The sequence below is a fragment of the Hemicordylus capensis genome, chromosome 4 (assembly GCF_027244095.1).
Source record: "Hemicordylus capensis ecotype Gifberg chromosome 4, rHemCap1.1.pri, whole genome shotgun sequence".
NCBI classification, from domain to species: Eukaryota; Metazoa; Chordata; class Lepidosauria; order Squamata; family Cordylidae; genus Hemicordylus; species Hemicordylus capensis.
Window position 1 is genome coordinate 79,251,992 of NC_069660.1, and position 26,718 is coordinate 79,278,709.

The following is a 26,718-nucleotide window of genomic DNA, read 5'->3' on the forward strand; positions in this document are numbered from 1 at the left end:
CTCATCTGTGTGTGTTTATTTAAATCAGATTTAATTTTAGGCTGCCTCTTTAGCCAACCTATCAACTAATCAGGCCAAGGGGCTTGTGCTGCATTACAAGGGAGGAGAGCTGGTCTTGTGGTAGCAAGCACAATTTTTCCTCTTTGCTAAGCAGGGTCTGCCCTGGTTGTTGTTGTTATTATTATTATCATTACATTTATATCCCGCTCTTCCTCAAAGGAGCCCAGAGTGGTGTACTGCACACTTAAGTTTCTCTTTCACAACAACCCTATGAAGTAGGTTAGGCTGAGAGAGAAGTGGCTGGCCCAGAGTCACCCAGCTAGTTTCATGGCTGAATGGGGATTTGAACTCGGGTCTCCCCGGTCCTAGTCCAGCACCCTAACCACTACACCACACTGGCTGGTTACATATGAATGGGAGACTGCATGCATGAGCACTGTAAGATATTCCTCTCAGGGGATGGAGCCGCTCTGGGGAGAGCATCTAGGTTCCAAGTTCCCTCCCTGGCATCTCCAAGATAGGGCTGAGAGAGATTCCTGCCTTCAACCTTGGAGAAGCCGCTGCCAGTCTGGGTAGGCAATACTGAGCTAGATGGACCAATGATCTGACTCAGTATGTGGCAGCTTCCTATGTCCCTGTGTGCTGGACTTCAACAGCAGGGTGAAGGAACGTTATAATTACACATTGCTGAAGAAGCTGGAGAGTGGGAGAGCTGAGGTGGCCAAGGTATAGTGCTGTGCTCCATCTGAGTTTCTACCTTTACTCTGTCTTTTCAGTGATTTTTCGGTACTTTTCCTGGGCTATGGAACTTAACCCCCCAATTCCCATTGACTTAAGGCTTCATTATCTGCGGTTTCATTATCTGCGATTGTAGGCCAGAACGGAACCTGCGCAGATAACGAAGTGCTACCTGTATCTTCACAACAATTTAGCAAGTAGAGCTGGCTTTTGATATTATATATTGTGGAGGGAAGCAGGAAGGAAAGGCAAGCGCTCCTATCATGCTTCCTGAGCAAAGACGTGCCACATCCATTTTGGATATTTCAGAGAAAGCACAAGAAGAGGCATTTGTGATTCCTCCCTCTTCTTGTTACATAATGTCCAAAGCCAATCATAGGCTTAGTGACTGTGTCATACCCTAAGCTGTCTTGGGATATGAATGTGGGTCTTTCCTTTCTATATGCATCTATGTTTGCTTCCTTAAATATGTAAGGAAAAGGTTGAATGGAAGTGAAAAGTGTATGAAAATATTTCTCAAGTATGTGCTCCAAAGGGAAAACCTGTTTTAGTAGCAAACAGTGTTGCAGTTCTGTGTGAAAGCATTTGCTGAACTCCACAAAAACATATGTCACAATTAATTGATTAGTATTTAAAATGCCCCAAGACTCTTTGTCCCACCCGCCATAAAGATGTTGCACATACTCTGGACCCATTTGTCCTCCAGTCTGTATTTCTCTTTTTTGTTGCATAATTATAAACCTACATACATTTTATCCCAGTGCCAAGAAAGTGTGCACAATTGCATCATAATCGTTATTATAATTGATGCCTGTCTTTCCATTATTGAAATGACTCTCAAGGAGGCCTTTAAAGTTAAAACACAACACAATTATATTGTGAAAATAAAAAAGCAGCAGTTAAAACAGTCTAAAGCACAGTTCAACAGGAACTGTAAAACATAACTTATAATAATAGATGCATGCTGAAGTTCTAACTATCATTGCACATATGTGGCCAAAGGATACACACCCACAGGAGCTGCATTCCTGCTTTTGAAGCATGGGGGAGGCTATTTTTGCCAATCTCCCCTTTCCTGGAAGCACTCTGTGCAACCTGCAATTATGTCCCTGAGGGTTGTGCAGCCCACAGGGACATAACTGTAGGTTGCACAATCATTCTGGAGGAAGGGGAGATCAGTGAAGAGTTCCCTCTTTGTGAATGAGTGCATGCACTTCAGAAGCAGGCATGCTTCTGCTGAGAGCATGCATCCTTTGGCTGCATGCATATAGCATTAGGGTATCAGCTCCTGAATGTTACCTGACAGGCCTTCGGTTCCACTCTGTTTTACGTCCAGCAAGAATTTCAGATTTTAGAATGTTTATATCAGATTTTGCTATAAAAAATTGGGAGGCAAATTTAAAAACTCCAAGGTGCCCCCCTCCCCCCAAATTTTCTCACTTAAAAAAATAACTAAGAAGAAATTGTGCAACTGTGTAAATAATAGGAGGGATAGTTCCTTTTATTTCTGATGTACTTGTAATATGTTTTTGACTGGAAAATACAAGAAAAGGAGGAAGAATCTGCCTTCAACCAGCTTACACATTTAACAAACTATACCTCCAGAAGAATAATGGATTCTGACATTTTTAGTTCTGCTCTGCTAAACTTATCCAGTAGAGCGGAACCTCACAATATAGGGCAAAATCTGACAAGAGAAGGATTCCCTAATTATCACTACTTTTAGGTGACATTTGCATGCATTACCTGAAAACATGCTGTTGCTTTAAAAACCTCTGTCTTTATTAATCAGGTGTATACAGGTACCTGTATGTGTTTTGGTGTATCAGGAGATGGCATGGGGTGAGGTTTTCACTGTCCCTGGGGTTATTCCTATTGTGGGGAGGAACAGAGGAAGATGTGGCATTGGCAGGGTAGCAGGTTCTTACATGGGAAGGGAGATCAGAAATTTAATAGCTGTTACCCCTTCTAGCCCCCTTGCCAGCTCTTTGACCTTGGGGAGCAGTACCAACCTCCCACAGAACCACACCTTGCTACTTTGTTAATGCCAAGTCAGTTCAAAATAAACCAGAAATCATCCATGTATTACAGAGACCGGGATGTCACGAGCTTGTCTATCCGCAGTCTGGTCTCTGGTCTCTATCTGGAGAAGCCAGTAGTTCAGGAGTCGCTCTGCGTCTGCAAAGAAGCACAAAAGAACAAATCACTACAGAGTACCCAGTCCAAACCGAGTCCCCCGCAACGAGTCGCTCACCAGATCCCAAATGTCCTGAGCCAAGGGTCCCAGGCATCACCAGCAGCCCGTCCCGGTCGAAATTTTCTGGTGCCCAGCTCAGGAATCAGGTTACAAGCAGGGGAAGCCTGGGACTCAAGAGTTCCACCATGAAGCTGGGAATTCCATGTAACAGAAGGCTTGGTATGCAGCAAACTCAACTGACACGTTGCTTCCAGTGGCTTGTTCATTGCCTGCTGGCTGATTTATAGTCCTTGGCTTAATTTCTCTCCTCCCCCTGCCAGCTGTCAGAGATTCAGTGCTTATCTTGCCTGCTGAGGAAGTGCTGACTTCTTCTGAGTGCCTGCATCTGCTGTTGACGTTTTGCACGTCTTGGCTCCTGTGGGGTTAATGGTTGATCATCCTCTGGCTCAGGGTTTGGCCTTCCACCCCCCATCTCCTCTGCTCCCGATGGGCCTTCTTGTCCTGAACCTTCACCCTGGCCCATCTCAGCTACCACCTGTGGCCCAACAACCGAGCTCTCCCTTTCAGGTGCCTCTACGCCTGCTGGAGAGTTGCCAGCCTCATCGCTATCCATGGGCGAGGGCAAAAAACTGGATGATGGAGACTAGTGGTCCAGTTTAGTCCCAGCTTCTCCCAGTAGGAGCAGGTCAGAGGATGTGGAGCAGGTGGGAGGATGTAGGTGGGGAGCAGGAGTGGCTGTGGTGTATAAGAATAATATCTCCCTTACCACGGTTCCTGTCGGAGAATCGGCCTATATTGAGTGTATGTATCTACATCTGGAGGTCAAGCATAGACTGAGACTTCTGTTGGTGTACGGTTCCCAACAGAGTCCTTAACTGAGCTGACTGACTTGGTTGTGGAGTTGGCGTTGGAGACTCTCAGACTGATAGTTCTGGGGAATTTAATGTTCACTTTGGAACCAACTTGTCAGGATCAGCTCAGGAGTTCATAGCGGCCATGACAACTATGGGCCTATCCCAAGTGGTCTCGGCACCAACGCACATTGCTGGTCACAGGCTTGATTTGGTTTTTTGCTCATCAGTATGGTGTTCTGTGAGTGAGGACTCCAGTGATTTCCCTGATGTCATCAACGGACCACCATCTGGTTCAGGTTTGACTCATAGCCACAATCCTCCTCTGCTGGGGTGAAGGACCTCTTAGGCTGGTCTGCCTGAAAAGGTTTTGGATCCAATAGGATTCCAAGAAGCCTTGGAAGGCTTTAAGGTTAGTTCTGCCAGTGATTCTGTTGATGCCCTGGTTCTGACTTGGAATAATGAACTTACTAGGGTAGTAGACATGATTGTTCCTAAGCTCCCTCTCTGACACGCTTCTAAATGAGCTCCTTGGTATACGAAAGAACTATGGGGGCTGATGCGACAAGGTAGATGGCTAGAGCACAAATGGAGAAAGAATCAGCTCAAATCTGTCACTTACAACACAGAGCACATTTGAAGATTTATGCTCTGGCAATGTGCACAGCAAAGAAGCAGTTCTTTTCTGATCACATTGCTTCTGCAAGCTCACATCCAGCGGAGTTGTCTAGGGTTGTGAGAGGGCTAGTACATGTCCCTCCTCCCTTGAATAAGAATTTGGCTCCATCAGTTATCTGTTGTGAAGTTTTAAATGTGTTTTCTGCTGATAAAATCTCTCGTACTTGAGCTGAACTAGACTCTACAGTTTACTGCAGAGTCTAGTGTGGAAGTGTCCAGCAGCAATTCTTGTACGGTTAAATTGGATCAATTTCATTTTGTGACTCCCAAGGATGTGGACAAGCTGCTTGGGACACTTTGCCTTACTACTTGTCCTCTTGATTCTTGATCTTTGCATGACATGGCTTATACAATCTAGCAGGGAGAGCATTGGAGAGAGTCATGTTAAGATAATTACTGCTTCTCTGAGGGAAAGCAGGACACCTCCTTGTCTCAAGGAAACAATTATTAGACCACTGTTTAAGAAACCTGCATTGGATCCCTCAGAAGAAAAGTTATCTTAATTACCCAAGGCCTCAATGGCTTTATAGGTTATAGGTTAAACTGTTTATGGCTTTCTGTACCAACTGCAGTTTCCGGACTACATACAAAGGCAGCCCCACATAGAGTGCATTGCAGTAATCAAGTCTGGAGGTTACTAGCATATATACTACTGTTCTGAGGTCATTCATCTCAAGAAACAGACATAGCTGGCATATCAATCAAAGCTGATACAAAGCACCTCTGGCCACTTCCTCAGCTTGGGACACCAGGGAGAGGCTTAGGTCCAGAAGCACTCTCAGACTGTGCACCTGTTCCTTCTGGGGAAATATATCCGCAACTAGAATGGGCAGATCAAAATCCTCTCCCAGATTCTGACCACACACAATAAGTACCTCCATCTTATCTGGATTCAGTTTGTTATCCCTTATCCAGCCCATTACTGCCTCCAGGCAGGCATTTAGGCCTTCTCCAGATGATGTTGAGATGGAGAAATAGATTTGGGTATCATCAACATACTGATAATACCCTGCACCAGATTTCCTGATGATCTCTCCCAGCAGTTTCATGTAGATGTTAAAAAGTTGTCAGAGATGTATGGGCAGTACGGAACCCTGAGGGATACCATACAAAAGTTCACATTTTGAAGAGCACCATGTGGACAACATCTGGATACCATTTGGAATCTGCCCAAAAGGTAAGAGCGGAACCCACCACAAAGCAGTGCCACCCACCCCCAACCCTCTCAGACGTTCCAGAAGAGTACGATGGTTGATAGTAGCAAAAGCTGCTGAGAGGTCCAAAAGGACCAACAGAGCTACATTCCCTCTGTCCGTTCCTGATTGGATATCATCAGGCCAACCAGTCCCAACTGCCTTGGGATTGTTTTAATGAAAGGCAGTATATAAATTTAACATTTTTTAAAAGGTAGTCTCCAACCCATAGCCCACTCGAAAGCCAGTTCAAAATGGGTCTAGATAATCAGTTTATTTAAGACTGCCTGGAGTTGGGAGGCTGCCACCCTCTCAATTACCTTTCCCACACATGGAAGGTTGGAGTCAGGCCTATAGTTGCTTAACTGTGAGGGATCCAATGCAGGCGTCTTCAGAAGAAGTAATGATTATCTCTTTAAGACAAGGCAGCATCCTGCCCTCCATCAGAGAAGCATTTATAATCTCTGCCAGGCCTTCTACAACAACCCCCCTTCCAGATACTATGTCGGACAAGGTTCAAGAGAACAGGTGGCTTCTCCAAGCAGCTTGTCCACCTCCTCAGGAGTCACAAACTCAAACTTATCCAACCTAACCACATAAGAGGAGTTGCTGGACACCTCCGCATCAGACACTGCAATAATTGTGGGTTCCAGGTCTAAGTCGGCCTGCATACAAGAGATTTTGTCCACACATAAAAACCTCATTTAAAAGATGGCAGCAGATAATTGATAATTTCAAATTCTGATTCAGGGAAGGAGGGACATGTACTAACCCCCTCACAACCCTGAACAACTCTGCCGGATGTGAGCTTGCGGAAGCAATACGAGCAGAAAATAATAGCTTTTTTGCTGCACGCTTTGAAAAAGCATAGGTCTTCAAATGTGCTCTATGACTTAATCTGTCAAATTCAAGTCGAGTCTTTCTCCATTTGTGCTCCAGTTGCGCAGTTGGAGAATCTGTTGGCTGATATGTTGGATGATCACCAATTCAGAATAGACAGGGGGAGTGTGACTATGTTGATCCTTTTGGATCTCTCAGCAGCTTTCAATACCATTGACCATGGTATTCTCCTGGAGCGCTTGAAGAGGTTGGGAGTAGGAGGCACTGCTTTGCAGTGGTTCAGCTCCTAGCTCTCAGGTAGGTTCCAGATGTTGTTGCTTGGAGATTGTTGCTCTTCAAAACGAAAACTATTGTATGGGGTTCCTCAGGGCTCCATTCTATCTCCAATGCTTTTTAACAGCTACATGAAACCTCTGGGAGAGATCATCAGGGGATTTGGTGCAGGGTGTTATCTATATGCTGATGGCACCCAGATTTCTCCATGTCAACTTCATCAGGAAATGGCCAAACTTCCCTAAATGCCTTCTGGGAAGCAGTAATGGGCAGGATGAGGGAGAACAAACTGAGGCTGAATCCAAGCAAGATGGAGATACTCATTGTGGAATGTTGGAACTTGGGAAGTGGCTTAGATCTGCCTGTTCGGGATGGGGTTACACTCCCCCAGAAAGAGCAGGTACATAGTCTGGGAGTACTTCTGAACCCAAACATTGGCTGATATGCCAGCTACATCCATTTCTGGAGATAAACGATCTTAAAACAGTGGTGCATATTCTGGTGACATCCAGACTTGATTACTACAATGTGCTAGTTCTAAGTTTTAGAGTTTTTATCTGTATTTTAAACTGTTTAAATTGGTGTTAATGTTTTAATTGTTGTTGTGTTCTTAGATTGTCAACCACCCAGGAATGTGGTCAACAACATGTGTGGGTGAACCGGGTTCTGTCAAGTTTGATCACAGACTTGATCACAACTTCCATTCCAGTCTGTGATTGAACTGGTCCATGATTGAACTGGTCAAATGTGGTGGTCCGGTTCTATCACAGACAGGTTCGGAGGATCCCTACTGTGCAGCCTTACAAGGGTGGAGCAAGAGCTTCATCCTCTCAAGGAGCAACTTAATTGACAGTTCATGAGGCGGAGCAGGAGGAGGAAGCTATTTTCATTTCTCTCCGCTCCCTACAAAAGCCCTTTTCACATTCAGGAATATGTCCATGAGGGTTGAGTGGTCCTCATGGACATATTCCTGGATACAAAACAGGCTTTTGCAGGGGGGAGAGAAGTGAAAATTGCTTTCCCCTCTCCATTCACTTCAGCTGTGAGGCAAACTTCACACAATGCTAGCTAAGCCTCTCCTTGCAAGTATGGTGCTCTCGCTCTGCCCTAGTAAGGCTGCACAGCATGTCAACCAGTATCAACAATAATGAGCCAATAGTCTACTTTAGCATAAGGCAGTTTTATACGAAGTTCACTCGGTGGCCTTTGGTAAGCCAGTCTTTTTTCAACCAAACTTCTCACAGAGTTGTGGTGAAGTGAAAATATCACTTTTAATCCTTTGGAGTATGGAGGCTACAACTGTGACAAACATAACAACAGTAATAACAATAAATACACTATCTGGTCTGAAATGGATGGACTGGATGGTAATGCCAAGCCATCTCTTTTCCTCACCTCCAGTCCACTTACTAAGCCATTTGTTTTCTTCTCTCAGGGGGATTCCAGGGAAGAAGTGTGGCACCATCATCCTGTCAGCTGAGGAACTGGGTAACTGCAGAGTGAGTAATTCTCTGCTCTATGAGCTTCTGGTCAATTTATTGCCCCTAAGAAGCATGTCAGGTGAACAAAGAAATGTTCCCATTTATTGTCCCCCATTTATATGTGGTGCTGACCCATGGGCAGAGCACATGCCCATATCAATGTTCCAGGCAATGGTTGTTCTATTTAAATATTCTTACTGTGTGCTGGCCCATACAATTGCATCATAAGCACGCTGGGGATCTCTCACCTATGTGGATGTGATGCTGGAATGCTTACACTGTATGTGTATGGCCTGGAACATCTGTAAGAGCATTGAAATGAACCACTGGTCACATGGAATTCTTGCATTCTTGTCCAAGGCCAGGATCACATTTCAGCTGTATGGCAGTGCAACTTTCTGAAGTATGAAACAGTGGGTTGTGAACTACTCAGTTGAGCCTCAGCAGAGATCAGAATAATTCTAATGCGGAGAAAGAAGCTATGCAGCTCCAGGGAGCCATAAGGTTGCAAGATTATGCATTCTTCAGCTCTTTATTGCTCCAGGAGGAGGATACTCCAGTGTAAGCTCAGTATCCACTGTGCATTCCAGCCAAACACTCCTCTTAACAGCTTTCAAAGCTAGAATTGAGATTACAGCTAACGTCAGTGCCCAAAGTGTGTTCACAGCTAGAAGTTAAGAGTTCAGATTTGTGCTAAAGAACAAACAAGGACAATCACCAAGAACTAATGAGTGTGTGAAAAGGCAGACTGTACAGAGATGGATTTTATACCTAGATCATAAGCAATGTGGTGTCTGGTACAGTGGCGTAGCCAGGTTGAAGGCAGCCTGAATGCCAGGGGCGGATTAAGCTCTTTTCTGCCTGTAGGTGGCTAAAGATTTGCTACCCCAGTGGCAAGGGAGGAAGGAGGGGAGTTTAAATCTATTTTTTAAATGTTTAAAACTGCTACTGCGCCGGAGCATTGCAGTGATAACTCCCTCGCACCCATCTGCCTCCCAAATTATGGGTCAAAGAGGCAAGACAAATTTGTGGGCATATGGAGGGAACAGCGATGCTCCTCCTAACCCAGGCATCCCCAAACTGCGGCCCTCCAGATGTTGCTGAACTACAACTTCCAGCATACCCAGCCACAAAAAAATGTGTCTAGGGATGCTGGGAGTTGTAGTTCATCAACATCTGGAGGGCCACAGTTTGGGGATGCCTGTCCTAACCCAAGCCTGCCCACCTCCCAGATGACAGCAATCGCCCAGTTTCGGGCACGTGCATATGCAGAAAGGCCTGAAGTCAGACGATTGCTAGTATTTGGGAGGTGGGCGGGCTTGGGTTAGGAAGGGTATCACCACCCTCTCCACCACATTGGCAGAGGGTTAGGAGGGGTATCACCGCTCTCTCCACTCACCCACAAATTTGTCTTCCCCTTTTGATGCACCACTGTCATAATTTGGGAGGCGGGCGGGTACGAGGGAGCTCTCGCTGCCATGCTCCTGCACGGAGGCAATTCTAAGCATTTTTTTGTAAATGTCATTGACCAAACTTTGCCACTGGGGGAATTTTGCCACCATAGGCAGTTGCCTCTACTGCCTCTCCTTTAATCCACCAGAGCTGAGTGCAAAATCTGGAGCACCTAGCCTCTCCTTCGCTGGGTTTCCTTCTTGGTTTGCTGCCTGGCATCCTGCCTGGCTTTCCCTCAGCCGGCCAAAGGGCACACTGAAGGGTCAGTGTGGCAGAAACCTGCTGACCCTTTCAAATGGGGTCTTGCCTGCCTACCCCTTGAATGGCTCTGTGCCTGCATGTTTGTCAACCAACCTGAAGTTGGGGTGAGCATGGCTTTGGGGATGAGCTATATGGGGGTGGGGGAGGCAGCAAGCATGGCTTTTTTTTTCTGCCTCGTGGCACATGTTCTTCACATGCGCTCACCCAGTTATGGTGACACCCCTGTGTCTGGATAGAACTAGATAAGTGGTGGCAGAACATTTTATTTATTTGTTTGTTTGTTTATTCGTTTATTGTTAGATTTTTATGCCTTCTTTCATTAAAATGATCTCAAGATAGTTTTTGTCTCTCTCTCTCTCTATCCATTCAGTCATGCCCGACTCTTGGTCAATCTTTGGATCAATGCACTCCATGCCATCCTGTCTCGTACAGCTTCCCTTAATTCCGCCATGGTCATTCCAGTGTCATTTTTTATAATATCCAGCCACCGAGTACAAGGCCATCCCCTTCTCCTTCTTCCTCTGATCATTCCCAGCATAATTGTCTTTTCGAGTGAATCAAAAAGACGGTTTACAAAACACTTAAAACAATATAAAACTATAAAACAGTTACAACTGGAATATAAAAATAAAAATACAAAATACTTATTAAAAGTTTTTAAAAACGTACACAATATGACCATAAAATACAGAGCAGCAGCAAAAAACCAATAACACTCATATAAAAGCCTGGGTACAAAGTCCAGATTTCACTTGTGTTCTGAAAACTGTGATGGAGACTGAGGAGTGGATGCCCACCAGGAGAGCATTCCAAAGTCTGGGGCCAGTAGCTGAGAAGGTCCTGTCCCACATGCACAACAGCCGAGCCTCCCTGATTGTTGGCACGCAGAGCAGAGCCCCCTCCAATGACCTTGTCAAGCAGGCAGAGATCCTTGGGAGCAGGCAGTTCCTCAGGTATCAGGGCCCAAAGTGTTAAGGGCTTTAAAGGGCAAAACCAGTATGTTGAATTGGACCCAGAAACAAACTGGCAGCTAATGAATGTAGCTATTTCAATTGTGCTAAGTTTATGTGGATGCAATTCCTGTGTTAGGAAGGCTTCATACATTTCTCTGTGAAAGCTGGAGTTGGGTTTTTTTCCCCTTCACTTGGTATGAATACACAGCTCTCAGTTACACATCTGCATTTAGAATCATGTGCTACTAAGAAAAGCACCCATTTCAGTGCTTTCTGGTTATTTGTTATCTGCACCTACTTCCCTGGATGTGTACATGTACCTGAATATGTACCATGAGCACTATGGAATAGAAAAATAAACCAAACATTAATGGTGAAATGCACATGCATAGCCACTCTGTCATGCATAAAATGATGCACCCACATGTATGGGGAAGCATAGCTACATTTCAGTGTGTTAGAGATCACATACCCATTAGACAACCAGTCCAGCTTTAGCTTAGCTTTGCAGTTTCCAGCCTGCTGTGTTCTAAAACAGGAATTTATTCAACTAGGCAGGATTAAGCAACTTAATCTCTGTTGCTTAGCCTTGCATATATGTCATAGAGCATCTCTTTCCACTGAAAGTTTATACCTTGGACCATGGGTTCCCTACCTGTGGTCCTCCAGATGTTGCTGAACTACAACTCCCATTGGGGATTATAGGAGTTGTAGCAATATCTGGAGGACCACAGGCTGGGAACCCCTGCCCTAGACTCTATAGGGCAGGAGTGAGCAGACTCAAGGCTTCTAGGAACTACCTTTTTCTGCCAAAGCCATGTGGAATACCAGTATGAAATAGTGGCTTGGGGAGATGGAGCCAGTCACAAAATGGCAGCTTGTACAAAAGTTTATGTCAATGGAATAAGGGCTTTTAACATCAAGCCCCCGGAATTATGGGAGAATTTTGCTGTAGGACAAGAGGGGAGCCAGAAAGGCTGCTTTGAGGGAGAAGAGAGAAATGAATGGGAGAGAATGTAAAAGCAACCCAGATCATTTGGAGTAATTAAAAATGGCATAGCCATACCCCCACTCAGCCAGCCAATCAGGTTTGCAATATTGGCGGAAAAGGAAGGGCAGGAAAAGCAAGTCTGTATACCTGGAGAGCAATTTCAGAAGAATCTGGGAGCTACCAGTGGCTCCTGAGTTACTTAATGCCCACTCCTGCTCTAGGGCCTTCTTTCCAGCCCAACGTCCTCACAGGAAATGGCCTAAAGGGAACTCTCAATTTAGTATATCCTGCAGAGAGTAATGGATTGAAATCAGACTTCTTTGAGAAGAAAACCTCACGGTATCTGAATTGAGTGTCTTCATGGCAGCATCAGTCATTAAAATGGGCTGTGAGGGAAATGTGGGGGCAAGAGGAATTAGCATGATGGACAACTGGTAAGTATACGCCTGAGATAACCAACAGCCAAGTATTGCTCACTGGGACTTAGAATTTCTCTCTTCACTATCACAACCAGCTTGCTGCTGACACTGAGTAGAACCACAGTTGGTATGTGTCTTTTAAGAGAACTACAGACCTGTCTAGACACCATGAAAGACAGACTTTCATTCTCTTTCTTTCCCACATTCAGAAATGAACACAAACAGTATCACTGTATTTTTCTCACCTCCTCTCGCCCACATTTCTGACGTCTGCAAGTGGAGGAAAAATCCCAATTGCTCTCCTACACAGAGTAATGTAAACCCCCCTCCCGATAGATGCATATTGAATTCCCATAGCTTTAAAAAAGCATACAAATTGATTCTTTCTCACTTGTGCAATCATGTGCATATGTTTGTGTGCACAGTTGCACAAATGCATCCGCAATCCAATTATCATATTTAAACCACACACACTAACATTTTACTTTTTCTTTCCCTTGAACATATATGCACACATGAACAGCACTACATCCATAGCATAAAATGTATGGGGAGCACTTTCTCACATTTGCCCATAAGCGTATATTACATGCCCGCTTTCAGCTCATTAGACACACACTGTCTGGCTAGTGCATGCCACTTCTGACATGAATGTCCTTTTCAGAATTTCAGGGGTGTGCTTGAATGCATTCTAAGCAGTCCACCATCTGTTGCAGTATAAAGATAATTTAACACCCATTTCGATCTGAAAGAATGGAGACATAAGCAATTAGCTCTGCATGAGCAGTTCTGCAGCCTGTGATAGAAGTTGGCTTAACTCTTCCCTTTGCTTCAAGGGTGCTTGAGAATGGGTGCCAGGCAATTCACTGTGCTTCCACACAGTGCCATTTTTCCTCAGATGATTGCTTCTGACTTCACAACCACCCCAGGAAATTAACACAGCATCACGGCTTGGAGCTGTTACCATGGCAGGAGAGCCAGGAAGCAGACTGATTTCTCCATTTGCACAGGGGGGCAGAATAATAGGACCCTCTCACTATGGTTCTTATGTCTCACACAGTGTCCATTAATCTAGATCTTTGCAAACTGTGTAGCTCCAGAGAGGATGAGAAAGATACGGCTTTAGTGCCATTGGCTTCATCTGGGAACTGTCAGCTCAAACGGTTCAGTTTAGTTCCCTTCAGCAAAATATGTGAGCAGCACCTTTTGTTTTCAGTGAGTGTGTTCACCAGACAGAAAGTGCTGTCATTTCTATGGTACAAGTCATGTGACAAAGACTAGTTCTTAGAGCTTCCAGATCAAGTCTGCTTCTTTGACCTGAGCAACAAAAGGGGTTGGATCTCTGCTGCTCCCTGCCACAAACCAGTGCTTTGTCTCAACCCATACAGCATTGCCTCTCCTCACTCCTTAACCTTACTGACTCAACAGGATATCCCAACACTATCTTCTGGGATATTCCAACACTGGTAATAGGAAGCCGGCCCATGAAATCTGTAAAGTGTCCTTGACATATGTGGCCTACAGAGTTGGGGAGCAAGTGTGGTGTAGTGGTTGGACTAGGACTGGGAAGACCCAAATTCAAATCCCCATAAAACTCACTAGGTGATTGTGGGCCAGACACTTATATCTCAACTTAACCTGTTACCCCTTTGCCAACTTGACAAAGAGGCACCTTTTAATGTGGTGATTCTCTTTATTTAGCATGAGGAGAGTAACTGGCCATATCCGCCCCCAGCACAGTACCTCCAGTGAGTGTTGCTGGTGTCTGTCTTATGTTTCTTTTTAGACTGTGAGCCCTTTGGGGACAGGGATCCATCTTATTTATGTATTATTTCTCTGTGTAAACCGCTCTGAGCCATTTTTGGAAGGGCAGTATAGAAATGGAATAAATAAATAAATAAATAAATAACCTATCTCACAGGATTGTTGTGAGGCTAAACATAACCATGTACACTGCTCTGGACTCCTTGGTCGAAGGGCAGGATATAAATGTAGTAAATAAATAAACACTAGGATATTTTGTGGCTTCTTTCTCTGACACGCTGCAGACAGTTTAATCCAAACTAGCTGGGCTGGGCGCAGAGCATCTGCGTCTCTAGTTCTCGTCCCTCATTCACAGCTCCCCCCACCTTCAATGTTTTTTTAAAATCTGGCTGGCCGCCTGGCCACCTGCTTTTTCTGGCCGCTGTGGCCCCCGCTTCTGCTTTCTTCCTCGCCGGCCGCCACCACTTTCTTCACACACACACACCTTGCCACTTTCTCTGGCACTGCATTCTTCACACACACCACCGCTTTCTTCACCCCTGGCTACCACTTTCCCTGGAGCCACTTTCTTCATCCCTTGCCACCACCTTCTCGCTTTCCCTGGTGCTGCTCTCTCGCCTGTCCATCCATTTCTGCCCATTTGCTTTTCCCCGGCAGCTCACTTGCAAATTCTCACGAGAACTGCCACGCATGGGATTAGCAACGGGTACGTTTAAGAGAAATAGATAGATAGTTAATTTAGGAGTGGCAAATGGTGTGCCACATGATAATGGCATAATGGCCTGTGTCTCTATCTATACTATGCCAGACCATGAAGCTCTTCTCACAAGCATCTTTTAGTCTTTTTCCACTGAGCACCTTCTTCTGTTTTTCCATGTTCTTTTTAATCTCCCACATAGCCCTGAAGGTACTTTGATGTTTACCAGGAAACCAGAAAGGGACTTTGATCTTCACCAGGAAGCCAAAGTGAAGGTTCTGTTAGCTGAACCAGAAATGCTGCTGGGCAGTAATCAGATAATGAGGCTTTTCTCATGTGCACTCTAACCCAGCCAAGGGAATCCCAGTGCTGCTTAGTCTGGCTTTGAATCCTGGCCCTTAGCTGGGGTTAAGGACTTGAGTGAGCCCTTAATCTAAGTTCTGGGATCGTGTGTTTGCTGGGGTTATGTTCAGCCCCAGCAGACACAGAAATGGGCTCCTAGAGCATTCATCTCCTGGGGGAATCTCCTAATGCACTGTGCATGTCGTGCAGTGCATTGTGGGATATACGGAGGCTGGGACACACATGATCTCCCTCCCTGCTTGCCATGGCACATGACTGGTGCTGTGGCGAGTGGCAGAGCTGGGAGCCGGAGGAGGAAGTTCTCTGGCGAGCGTGGTGCACTGAGGGATCCTCCCTTGTCTGAGCACTCTTGCTGCCTGGCTTGGTGTATACTCAGGCTGCCAGGTATACAAACAACCCTAGTGCCAGGGTTAAGGGCACATTTGTGCCATTAACCCTGACTAAAGGCCAGGGCAAAAGGTAGGATTAGGCAATCCCGGCGCTGCCCTAGCCTGCTTGTGAGAACAGCTTCACTGTCTGGCTTAGCACAGATAGAGACACCAGCCATTCTGCTTGGCCCATTCTGCTTGTCGTGGTCATGTGGCACTCCATTTGCCACTCCTTAAGCTAACTGTTTGGATTGAACTGTTTGCAGTGTGCCAGAGACAGAAGCCACGAAGTATTCCAGTGTTAGGCTTGCCTGTGTAAATCCCCACAAACAGTCCACCAATGCGGTCCTGATTACTGCCTATATTTCTTCAAGAATGGGAATGGAGTATGTAAACTTTCTTGTTTGAATGGGCCCTGAATCTCTGCTGACCAAGATCAGTCAGGATCAGGGGCGTAACTACCATTAGGCAAGGGGATGCGGCTGCCTGGGAGCCCTGACGCCTCGAGGCCCCCCACCGCCCGAGACAAGTCACATGAGGCAAGTCATATGACTATATATTGTGAAGTGTGTGTGTGCATCAGCGAGGGGCCCATTTAAAAATTTTGTCTCTGGCCAGCCTTGTTACGCCTCTGATCAGGATGTGTAAAGTAATGAGGATCTCTGTGTTGCTAGAGGAGTAGCATTTGCAGGGTGTGGGGCGGGGGAGTCGACTGAGTTCCTGGATACCTGATAAGGCTCTCTCCAGTAGCAGGCAGGCATGAGAGGATGCCAGATGAGTTCTTTACCTAACCTTACACAACCTCTGTTTGTGATTTCATTGCCCAACCAGTCTTCAGTTCCTCCACTAAAGCTAACTATCAGCTAGTGCTGCTGCAGGCAATCAGCAGCTGCCCCTCTTCAAGTAGGGAGCGAGTGACTCACCACATGTATGTAAGCATTTAATCTTTCGAAGGAATGCCATTGTAGCTCAGTGAAAAGGAGGAGCACAACTTCTAGAGCAGAGCATATTGAGGGCAGTCAGCCTGTCTAAACTCTGTTCTCGGTGTTATGATTGCCTTGCAGTGTGCTTCTGGGCTAGTCACCTCCTCTTCTTCCCATCTACAATTCACTTCATTAAGAATGACCCAGTGCTTTTTGAAAGTCTAGGCTCAAAAGCACTAGAGAAATGCAGATCAGAAATCAGGGCTGCCAAGCTCAAAGGCGGCACATCTCCCGCGTAGAGAGGCAGTTTGCCTCCTTTGAACATCAACGAGGTGCCTTGCCCCTACTTAGTGTGCACATTTGCATGCTTATGGGAGATGTGGGGAACATTAGTGTCTTGAGTGACTGCAGAAGCAAAGCTGAGTGTAGAACATGAACATCTACTGTGGGTGATACATCCCACGGGTATAGCAGGCTGAGGAACAATGTTATTAACAGCTTCCAGTCTTGGGCACAGTGAAATGTAAGTGTTCCGAAGGCAGAGGATGTAGGATATCTTCCTCCACATTGAGGCCATTCACATGACCGGGCACCTGACTGCTGCTGGGAATGGAGAGCACACTCCCAGACAATGTGTGCTGCATGGTGCAGCGCAGATCTCTGTGTATCCCACAACCCACCCCAGCATCCATATATCCCACAATGCACCTCACAACATGTGCAGTGCATTGGGGATTCCCCCAGTAGATGGGCACTCTAGGAGCCCATTTCTGTGTCTGCTGGGGCTGAACATAGCCCCAGCAAACACACGATCCCAAAGCCCAGGTTAAGGCCACACACAATCATTTGAATCTAGTTTTAATGTGAGTTACCAACATTGAAGTAATTGTGTAAACCCATGCCAAGGTGGGAATCTCAGGCCATGAACCACCTTGGCATGGATTCACACAAGCAATTCAATGTTGGTAACCCACATTAAACCTAGATTCAAACAACTGTGTGAACAAGCTTCTGTGTGCGGAGGCTAACCACCTAAAAGGGGTTCTCCTTAAAAGCTAAGGTATCCACTAACATTCTAACAAGCTAGTAAATCATGATGTCCTGGATTGTGGATTTCCTGCTTATAAGAAATTGTTTTGATGGCAGAATCACTCTCTGTGCTTAACTTCCAGGCTAAGTACTGGATTCATGGCATATATTTTTATTTATTAATTACTTATTTAACATATTTGTATACCACCCACTACTGAAGTCTCTAGGTGGTTTACAACAATAAAACAAACCAAGACATTTAAAAACAAAACATACAAAAAGTTCAAATTAAAATAACTCTCCATAAAAACTAGTAAATAGCTAAAAACCTTAGCTGAAAGATGTGTTTCCCAAAGAGATGTCTTTCCTTTCAGTTGTTTCCTAAAAGCCAACAGGGATGGAATAGCTCTAATCTCAGCAGCAAGTGTGTTCCACAGTAAATGAATCCTTGAAATTCATACAGTTCTCGCGACCATTACTGGGGTGGGCATGGGCGAAGGCAGGGTTGAACTTATCCCCCCCCACACACCAGACAATTGGTCGTCCTCTGTGTGGTGTGCAGCTCGCACACCCACACGATCCTGCTCTGGAGGCCAGTAAAATGAAACCCATCCTCCAGGTATTCCTAAATGAGGATTTCCCTTAAGCTGGGTGGGTGCTGTAGGTGCCCAGCTCTGTGTCTGCTCATGCTACGTGCAGCCCAAGCATACACATGACTTAGTACCTGGGTAAAAGGGCAGGTAAAAATCCCAGGTTACCAGGGAAGGCAGCCTCAGTGAGGCTCTTCTCACAATCAAGTGAGAAGAGGCAAATCGGGTTTGTGGGGAGAGCGGGCTAAGTCCACTCTCCCCACAGACTATCAGTAAGCCCTCCCTGGGCGGCACACACAACTGCCAGCTCCGTCACAGAGCCAGCCGGGGCTTGGGAGTTCAGGGGCCGTGCAGCCCCCAGAAGTTCCAGCAAGTGTGCAGGGCATGCTGGAGAGACCCTCAAGCCAGGAGGCTGCTTTTTAGCCTCCTGGTTGGAGGTCAACTTGTGAGTTGCTGCAGCACGGAGCCGCTCCATGGCAACTCACAATTTTAAAAACCGGGTTTGCAGAGCACTCGCTCTGCAAACCGGTTTAAGGGCAGGGGCAATTCAGCGGGTTACCCGCTTGTAAACCACCGGGCTCGCCTGCCCAGTGGTTTACACTACCAGCAAAAATCAGGCTAGGCTCTCCTAACCCGATTTTCTCGGGTCGTGAGAAGAGCCTCAGTGTGTCATTGGTATTTGGTGAATGCACAAAACCTTGCTGAGGGCAACAATACCCAGTGAAGCTGTTCACAAGAGCTGCCCTACCTAGGCTTGGGCAGCCCTACCTGGGTAGGGCTGCTCATATGAAGCACCGAGATGGAGGCCGATCCTAGTGCTGCCTTCTCAGGTAGCTTGGGATTTTTACCTGCCCTTTTACCTGAGCAAGTGAGCCCTTTTACCTAGGTACAGGTTTACCTAGGCGAAACACAGCTTGAGCAGACACAGAGTTGGGCCTGTGTCCGATGAGGAGGAAATCCCTAAATGCACTGTACTACTCACATGGTGCATTTAGGGATACCTGGAGGCCAGGTTCATTTTCCTGGCCTCCAGACATCCGCGCTTCTCAGAGCAGCATGGGTCATGTGGGTGCGTGAGCCACACGCCACACAATGAGCAACTGATGGTCTGCAGGGAAGGTAGGTTCAACCCTGCCTACCTGATCACCGCCCGCCCTCTCCACCCCTGTAACAGTGGTGAGGATGCCCTTATTGATTTATCAGTATATGAGATGTTCTAAGTCCATAGTCCCCATCTTCCAAACAACAAAAGCAGCTACATCTGATATATTCCTAAGAACCTTGATTGGTTTAACGATAGGAGAGCCAAAAAGAGCATTGGACTGTTTGCCCAATATGAATTTAATTAACCATCTCTAGCATGGTTAGCAACGTATCTTGCCTCTTGGCATTTAAGGAACTTCTGTAGTTCTGTTTATATTCTGAAGATCAGATTCTCACTGCATCTCCCAGAAAAGAAATCAATGAAATTTTCAGGTGCCAGTACTATGCAAAGACAAGTAAAAAACCTAAATTAGGTACAGCATCATAGGGTTAGTGGCCTGGGTAATTGTCTGATTTTGCCAGTTTGGCTTCTTACTATTCCAATCCTCTCCCTTGTCTGTCAATGCAAATTTTCTTAAAGAATGACCTTCATTCCCTATCCTTGCTTTTTACAGGAGCTAAGATTTAAGATCTTGATTGTCACATATCTCCTTACTATATGCATTATAATATATTACTATATTGTTCGGCAGTGTTGTTTGTAAACACTATATGTTTTGCTTCCAATCTCAAGGATGTGGCCACAATGCAGTTCTGTGCCAACAAGCTGGACAAAAAAGATTTCTTTGGAAAATCTGACCCCTTCATGGTGTTCTACAGGAGTAATGAAGATGGGACGTACGTACAAGTACTTTTGCTCTTACTTATTTATTTCTCAATGTAAACCGCTTTGGAAACTTTTGTTGAAAAGGTAAAGTGTGCCATTGAGTTGATGCTGACTCCTGGTGACCAAAGAGTCCTATGGTTCTTTGGTAGAATACAGGTGGGGTTTACCATTGCCATCTTCCACACAGTATGAGATGATGCCTTTCAGCATCTTCCTATATCGCTGCTGCCTGATATAGGTGTTTCCCATAGTCTGGGAAACATACCAGCGGGGATTCGAACTGGCAACCTCTGGCTTGCTAATCAAGTCATTTCCCCGCTGCGACATTAGGTAAAGCAGTATATAAATAATTGTTGTTGTTGCTCTCCTGGATCTGTAAGTTTGCCAAGATCATGCCAGTATGGATTGTCTACTGCCAAACAATGGAAGCATAAGCCCTTCCCCTGACTCCAAACAAAAGACTCAATTTAAGCATCATGGTACCAACAGCAACTAGGATGTCCAGGGGGTGACATTATGGTATATCAGAGCATCCACTGAGCATGGACTGGGAAGGATGTTGCTAGTATAATGATGACAATCTCTCTCATGCTTAGTGTTATTGGCTGCATTGGGGACTTATGAAATCATATGAAACTGCCTTAAAGCAAACCAGGCTAGTGAGCTATCTGCCTCAGGACAGTGTACATTGACTGGTAGCAGCTCATCAGGATATCAGACAGGGAGGCTGTTCACACACACACCCCTATCCAGGCTTGCACAGCCCTACCTAGGTAGGGCTGCTCATGTGAAGTGCCAGAATTGAGCCTGATCCTGGTGCTGCCCTGTCGGGTAGTCCAGGTTTTTGCTGCAGGCTATTACCAAGGTAGAAGAGCACAAGTGCACTTCTTGTGCCCTCCTGGTCATGTGTCTGCTTAGGCTGCTTGCCGCCTGAGAAGACACAGAGCTGGGTGCCCTGAGCACCCAGCATTGGTGAAATCCCCCAATGCACCGCGCTCCTCGATGGGATTTCTGGAGGCCAGGCTTCATTTCCCCAGCCTCCAGATGGCCGTGTGGCTCTGGGCAGTGCTGCTCAAGTGGGCGCATGAACCATACAGCCCAAGAAACTAAAGAGATCATTTGGGGGGAAGGTAAGAGCAATCCTGCCTCCTCCCCAGCCCTCCCTGCCCTGCCATCCAGGATCGTGTGAATGAACGTAGGGTCTTTTTCCAGTCCTGCCTGGAGATACCAGAGATTGAATTTGGGCGCTTTTGCTGCAATGCATTTGCTCTACCACTAAGCTACAGCCACATCTGTGACAAAGGTACAGCCCTCCCCTTTCCCCTCTACTCGGGGGAGCCTCCTTGAAGACTCAAACTGGCAACTGTATGAGGCATGGAGCTTTTTCATGGGCTGCTTCCACTTGGGTCAGTGACTCTTTTCATATTATGATCCTGCATGTTCCATGGCAAGGCCATAGAGACTCAACACATAGTAACATGGTGTGGACATTCCTTCTTTAATATACTTTGCCTGGCATTCTAAAAATATGAGAATTTTGCATAGCTGTGGAAGAATCATGACTCCTGGGGAATACTGTCAAGAAACGTAAAGTGGAAAGGAGGACTTAAAGCTCTTTTAAATATTCTTGTCTTAGTGAATGCTGTTTGCCTGTTCTGGATCATCTTTACTGATTTGCAGTCTTTGCAAATAAAAATATTTTTAAAATGATTGACACTTAAAAAATAAATGATGGATAATTGATCTGATGCACCTTCCTTGTGGGTCTGCTTACTCTTGTACAAAGTAACTGATATGATTCCTTCAAATTAATTTCTCCTGCACAGCTCAGGTAATGATCTTCTTTGGCCAGTTTTTAAACCAGCTTCTTGGTCTGCCGTAGAGAAGAATCCAGCTCCCTGCTTGCCATGTTTCTCACAGTAATTTTTGAAATTCCTTATGATTACCCCTAAGGAGGCTGGATAATGATGGTTCTTAAAAAAATCAAAGTAAGGCTAGCCTTCTTGACTGAGATAGTCTTCCTCTTGAGCGTTTTAAGTTATAGGCAAATGAAATCAAAGTCATACTCTCCTTGATACAGAGAACATTTGCTTCACTTTTAAAAGTACAAAGCTGGCATTGATGCACTGGAGAAAGGCCATAGTTTAGTGGTTGAGCACATGCTGTGAATACAGAAGGCCTGAGATTCAATCCCTCCCTGGTATCTCCAGATAAGAGGATCTTGGATAACAATACTAAGAGAGACCACCACTAGAGATCCCAGCGAGGTGCTGCCTGTTGGAGTAGACAGCACTGTGTTCAAAGAACCAAAGGCCTGATTCAGGAGTTTCATAGGTTTCAGTTTGTAGGGCAATGGAACAAGCTCCTCTCTGACCCTTCATTCTGAAAAGGTTTATATGCATATCTTAATTGAAACAGGACGCAGATACCAAGTAGTCTATATTCCTCTCCACTTACAATATTCGCTTTTTGGCACTGAGGTCAATAGGACAACCAAATTGTTTTCTTCAAAACAATTTAGCACCATCCAAAGGACTATTTTTCAATATATATTTTATTTGGCAAGGGAGACCCAGATGACATTTCATTAATAATGCTTCTGTTGCAAGGGTGTTGCATTTTTGAAGCATTCAAACAACAATATTTGGGGGAAATATTTCTTTCTCCAGCTAGTGCACCTACGACACCACAGAGTGCTGTGTAGAATGTGGTAATGCAAGTATATATTCCACAATTGTGTAACCTGTGGAATCACAAGTTTTGAATGATATAGTGACCATATTTAGACATTTCTTATATATAAGCTTATCCCTACTATCCTGTTCAGAAGCACTCCTCTGGCTCTTTAACAAGAAGTGGCAAACACCGACAAGAATTTCCTGACTTCCATAGTTTTGCCCCACCAGTTTGTGAACTTGTTGGTGTGTGTGTTTTTAAAATGGCTCTTTGAAGGGTGTGTGATTCGCCTTCCTACCGCTGTCAACGCAGATCTTCCTGTTGTTGATAAGTGGTATGCAGGAGTACAGCCATTACCCCTGCAACAAGTCTACCCTGGTACGTGAAAACCAGGATATTGTTCTACTGATGCAAGAACAGTGCTAGCAAAAGTATTGTTCTAAGAGGAATGTGCAGTTTTACTGTCTAGAGAGGATGTACATGTTGTCTTTACTAGCTGTAAATACAGGAGGTGCTCTTTAATCCTGCTTTATGGCCTCTGGAGACGAACAGAGAATGCTACTGTTTTCAGCTATTAAAGTCATCCATTTTGGTCTTGATTCAACCCTGTGTCAGTATTTCCTTGTCCATAAGTGTCAGGAGAATCTATGTTTGGGAGGCAGAAACTTAATGAGGTTTCTTCTTATTTACTCTTCAGTGTTTAACCTAGGGCAGTCTCGGGATGCTAGGGATCGATTCATGACTTAACTGGCTTTTTGTATCCTGCCAGATTTACCATCTGCCACAAAACTGAAGTGGTGAAGAACACGCTGAACCCGGTGTGGCAGTCCTTCTCCATTCCTGTGCGAGCCCTATGCAATGGAGACTATGACAGGTACAGGTTCCATAGAGCTTGGTTTGGCTTAGCAGCTGTGTTTGCTTCGGAGAGAAAATGATGGAGAAATCAAGATTGTGTGAGGCCTGGAGCCCACAAAATGTTGCACATACCCAAAGCCAGGGCTGTCCTTAGGGCATGGCAAGCAGGGCGACCACCCAGGGTAACCCCCCATTAGAATTAACTGGAAGGGGGCCCCACACTGGCTGATTTGCCCCAGGCCCCGACCCCGCCAGGGCTCTCTAAGGACAGCCTTGCCCAAAGCACAGGAAGAACTTTCACGGTATCCTATTCTAGCTGAGTCAGGGTCTCAGGCTCCAGGAACAACACAGGCTTCAGACAGCTCCAAGGTCAAAGGAGCCAGCACCTTGACTAGCTCCAGCTAGGAACACAATAATAGTAAGGATCTGCACAAAACCAATTTGCCTGGTTCGGATCGAGTCTGGACTGGATCCAAACCGACCCAGGCATGTTTGGTTTTGTGCCCCCTGAACATACCCCCAGCTCGGCTCAAATTCGAGCTGGTTCGGGGGTTCTAAGTTTAAAAACAATTATTTTTTCCCCAGACTCACCACCAGGTCCAGGTCGGCGGAGGCCATGGTGGGCTCTCTGCCATCTCCCCTCCCCATACTGGCCTTCTTCCACTCTAAATAGATCCAGTTCGGCCCGTGTTTGGGCCATTCCGGCCCTTCTTCCGGTGGCAGTGGCCATTTTGGAGGCCACCATGCATGCACCTACAACACCACAGAGTGCTACGTAGAATGTGATAATGCAGGTATCTATTGTACACTTGTGTAACTTGTGGAATCACAAGTTTTGAATAATACAGTGGCCATATTTAGGCATTGCTTATATATAACCTTTCCCTACTATCCTGTTCAGAAGCACTCCTCTGGTTCTTTAACTAGAAGTGGCAATATTTGGGGGGCCATGCAGAGGCCCATTGGAAATGCACGACAGCCTCCAAAATGGGAGGGGGAGATTGGAGAGACACACACCCCCTGTGGCCACTGCCACCACCGACCCAGACCCAGCCTGGGGGAAAAATAAAAATAAACTTAGAACCCCCGAACCGGCTCAGAGCCCTTGAGCCGGCCCAGTTCGATGGCGATCCGGCTCGACCTCAAGCTGGTTTGCTCATCCCTAAATAACAGTTTGGCATCACAAAAGAGATGTTGCTCCAGTGGCTTCTTCTGAAGCCACCCTGCTCATACCCTTGCTGAAGGCATGCAGGACTGTTAATATTTTGAGCTGGTATCATGGTTTTGTAAAAACAATTCTTCCATATGAAGTGTGTCTGTGGACTGACAATGCTGTGGACTGACAATGGGGAGCGGGTAGCACTACCTTCAGATTCTTCTTATGGGCTTCCTGGAAGCATCTGGTTGGCCACTGTTGGAAATAGTTGAATATATGGGCCCTTAGTATGACCCAGTAAAGTTCCTCTTAATTTTTTATTTTCAAGATTAGAAGACAACATGGTAACTGTTCCCTTTTGACCCATACAAACAGCAGCTGGGTGTTTCATCCCTTTCCTCCTTTGATTCTATTACTTCACAGAAACTCCATACCCTAGAAAACTGAGGTTGTCAGATTTAGACCCAGATCCGTTGCCTGTAGCTTGAAGAGCTGTGCAGTGCAATAGTATACAGCAGCTGTGCCTAGTCAATTCATCCATCCACATGCTACAGCAAGAAAGAGTGGGCTGCCAGTAGGTTTGAGAGAAGGGTGCATGCACCATGGGATGTGAGGTGTCACTGCTGCATCATCTCACCCTGTCTCAGAGTTCTTAAAGTCTTTACCTGGGTCTGGACCTGTTAACCCTATTGTCCGAGGCGGAATTTCCTGGTAGGTTTGATGCATCTGGCTTGCTTGAAGGAGCTAAGGCTTCATTTTAAAAATGAATCTAAGGCTACATTAAAACTAATGGTTCAATTATTATTTTTTAAAAATCTGATGGTGCAATTGGATTGTTGTGACCTCTTCTTTTGCTTCTGTCAATATGGTGATCCAAAAACTGCTGCTAGTAGGGCAGGTTGAAGCGATGGGGCTGCAACTCAGTGGCAGAGCATCTGTTTTGCATTCAAATGGTCTCAGGTTCAATCCCTGGCATCTTTAGGTAGGGCCAGGAGAGACTCCTGTCTGAAACCTTGGAGAACCCGCTGCCAGTTAGTGTAGACAGTGCTGAGTTAGATAGACCAAACATCTGATTTGGATTGCCAGACCAACGAGTTCCACAACTTACTGAGGTCATTCACACAATCAAAAATTGTGTTCTACCCGGGTTTGGGAGCTGTGTGTGCTCCCAGTTTTCGGTAGGAGGAAAACCTGGTTAGAAGTGATGGTGTGGAAGCAAGGTAGGAGGAAAAGCTACCCAGGTATTCCAGCCGAAAGTTGAGAGCACACACAGCTCCCCGACCAGGGTAGAACTCAGTTTTTGATTGTGGAATGACCTCACTGAAGGTTCAGGGGAGGGCAATACTTGGAAGAGTCTCAAGGTATTATTTTAAACTTTAACCGTTGCACTATTCCATAGGCCAGTGCACTTTGTCACTTCCAGAAGTGCTATAGTACAAAAATATTTCTCCCTCTATCTAGCTGGGGACTTAAGGGAATCTGCCTCTGTTTCAAACCTGGCAGCTCAGAGCTATTCTAAATTGGATAGTTCTTGTTCTGTCTCAGCTTACCTGAGAGGCAAAAGTGGAGAAAGTCAGGGGAGAGAGAACTCCCTTGGGAAAGTGGCTTCCTCCTCACAGGTGGAAGATACCCACAGAAGTGTACTTGATGGATGGAAATCAACCAAAGGGCTTGGGAAAGGTCTGACTGAAGCAGCCCCAGGGATGGATTATCTGCTATAGTCACAAAAGCTTATTATTATTAATTATTATTAAATTTATTTGTTAGCCACCCCATAACAAATTGTTCTCTGGGTGGCTCACAACGTTAAAACATAAAACAAAAACACATAACACATTAAATCATAACAGACAAAAAAAGGTAAAAAGAAAATACAAAATACAATAAATACAGCTTAAAAACTCATTTTAAAATTGGTTAAAAATCAGAACAAATCTGAAATCCCAAATTTAAAAGTCCTGTGTGAACAAAAAGGTCTTTACCTGACATCTAAAAGAACAAAGTGATGAAGCAAGGGGAACCTCACTGGGGAGGCTATTCCATAAACGGAGTGCAACCACCGAAAAGGCCCTCTCCCTGGTAGTCACCTGCCTCACC

The 26,718-nt window shown here is 45.6% G+C and overlaps 1 protein-coding gene across 7 annotated transcripts in view; it reads left to right on the top strand.

Annotated features, from left to right (window-relative positions):
- Positions 1-26,718, top strand: part of CPNE5 (copine 5) — a 213,656-nt gene that overhangs the window by 103,523 nt on the left and 83,415 nt on the right. For all 7 annotated transcript variants that reach the window (XM_053246512.1, XM_053246513.1, XM_053246507.1 and 4 more), the window contains 3 exons: positions 8,206-8,269; positions 19,842-19,945; positions 23,380-23,484. In XM_053246512.1, the coding sequence (XP_053102487.1) occupies positions 8,206-8,269; positions 19,842-19,945; positions 23,380-23,484 (273 nt within the window). The remainder of the gene's footprint in view (positions 1-8,205; positions 8,270-19,841; positions 19,946-23,379; positions 23,485-26,718) is intronic.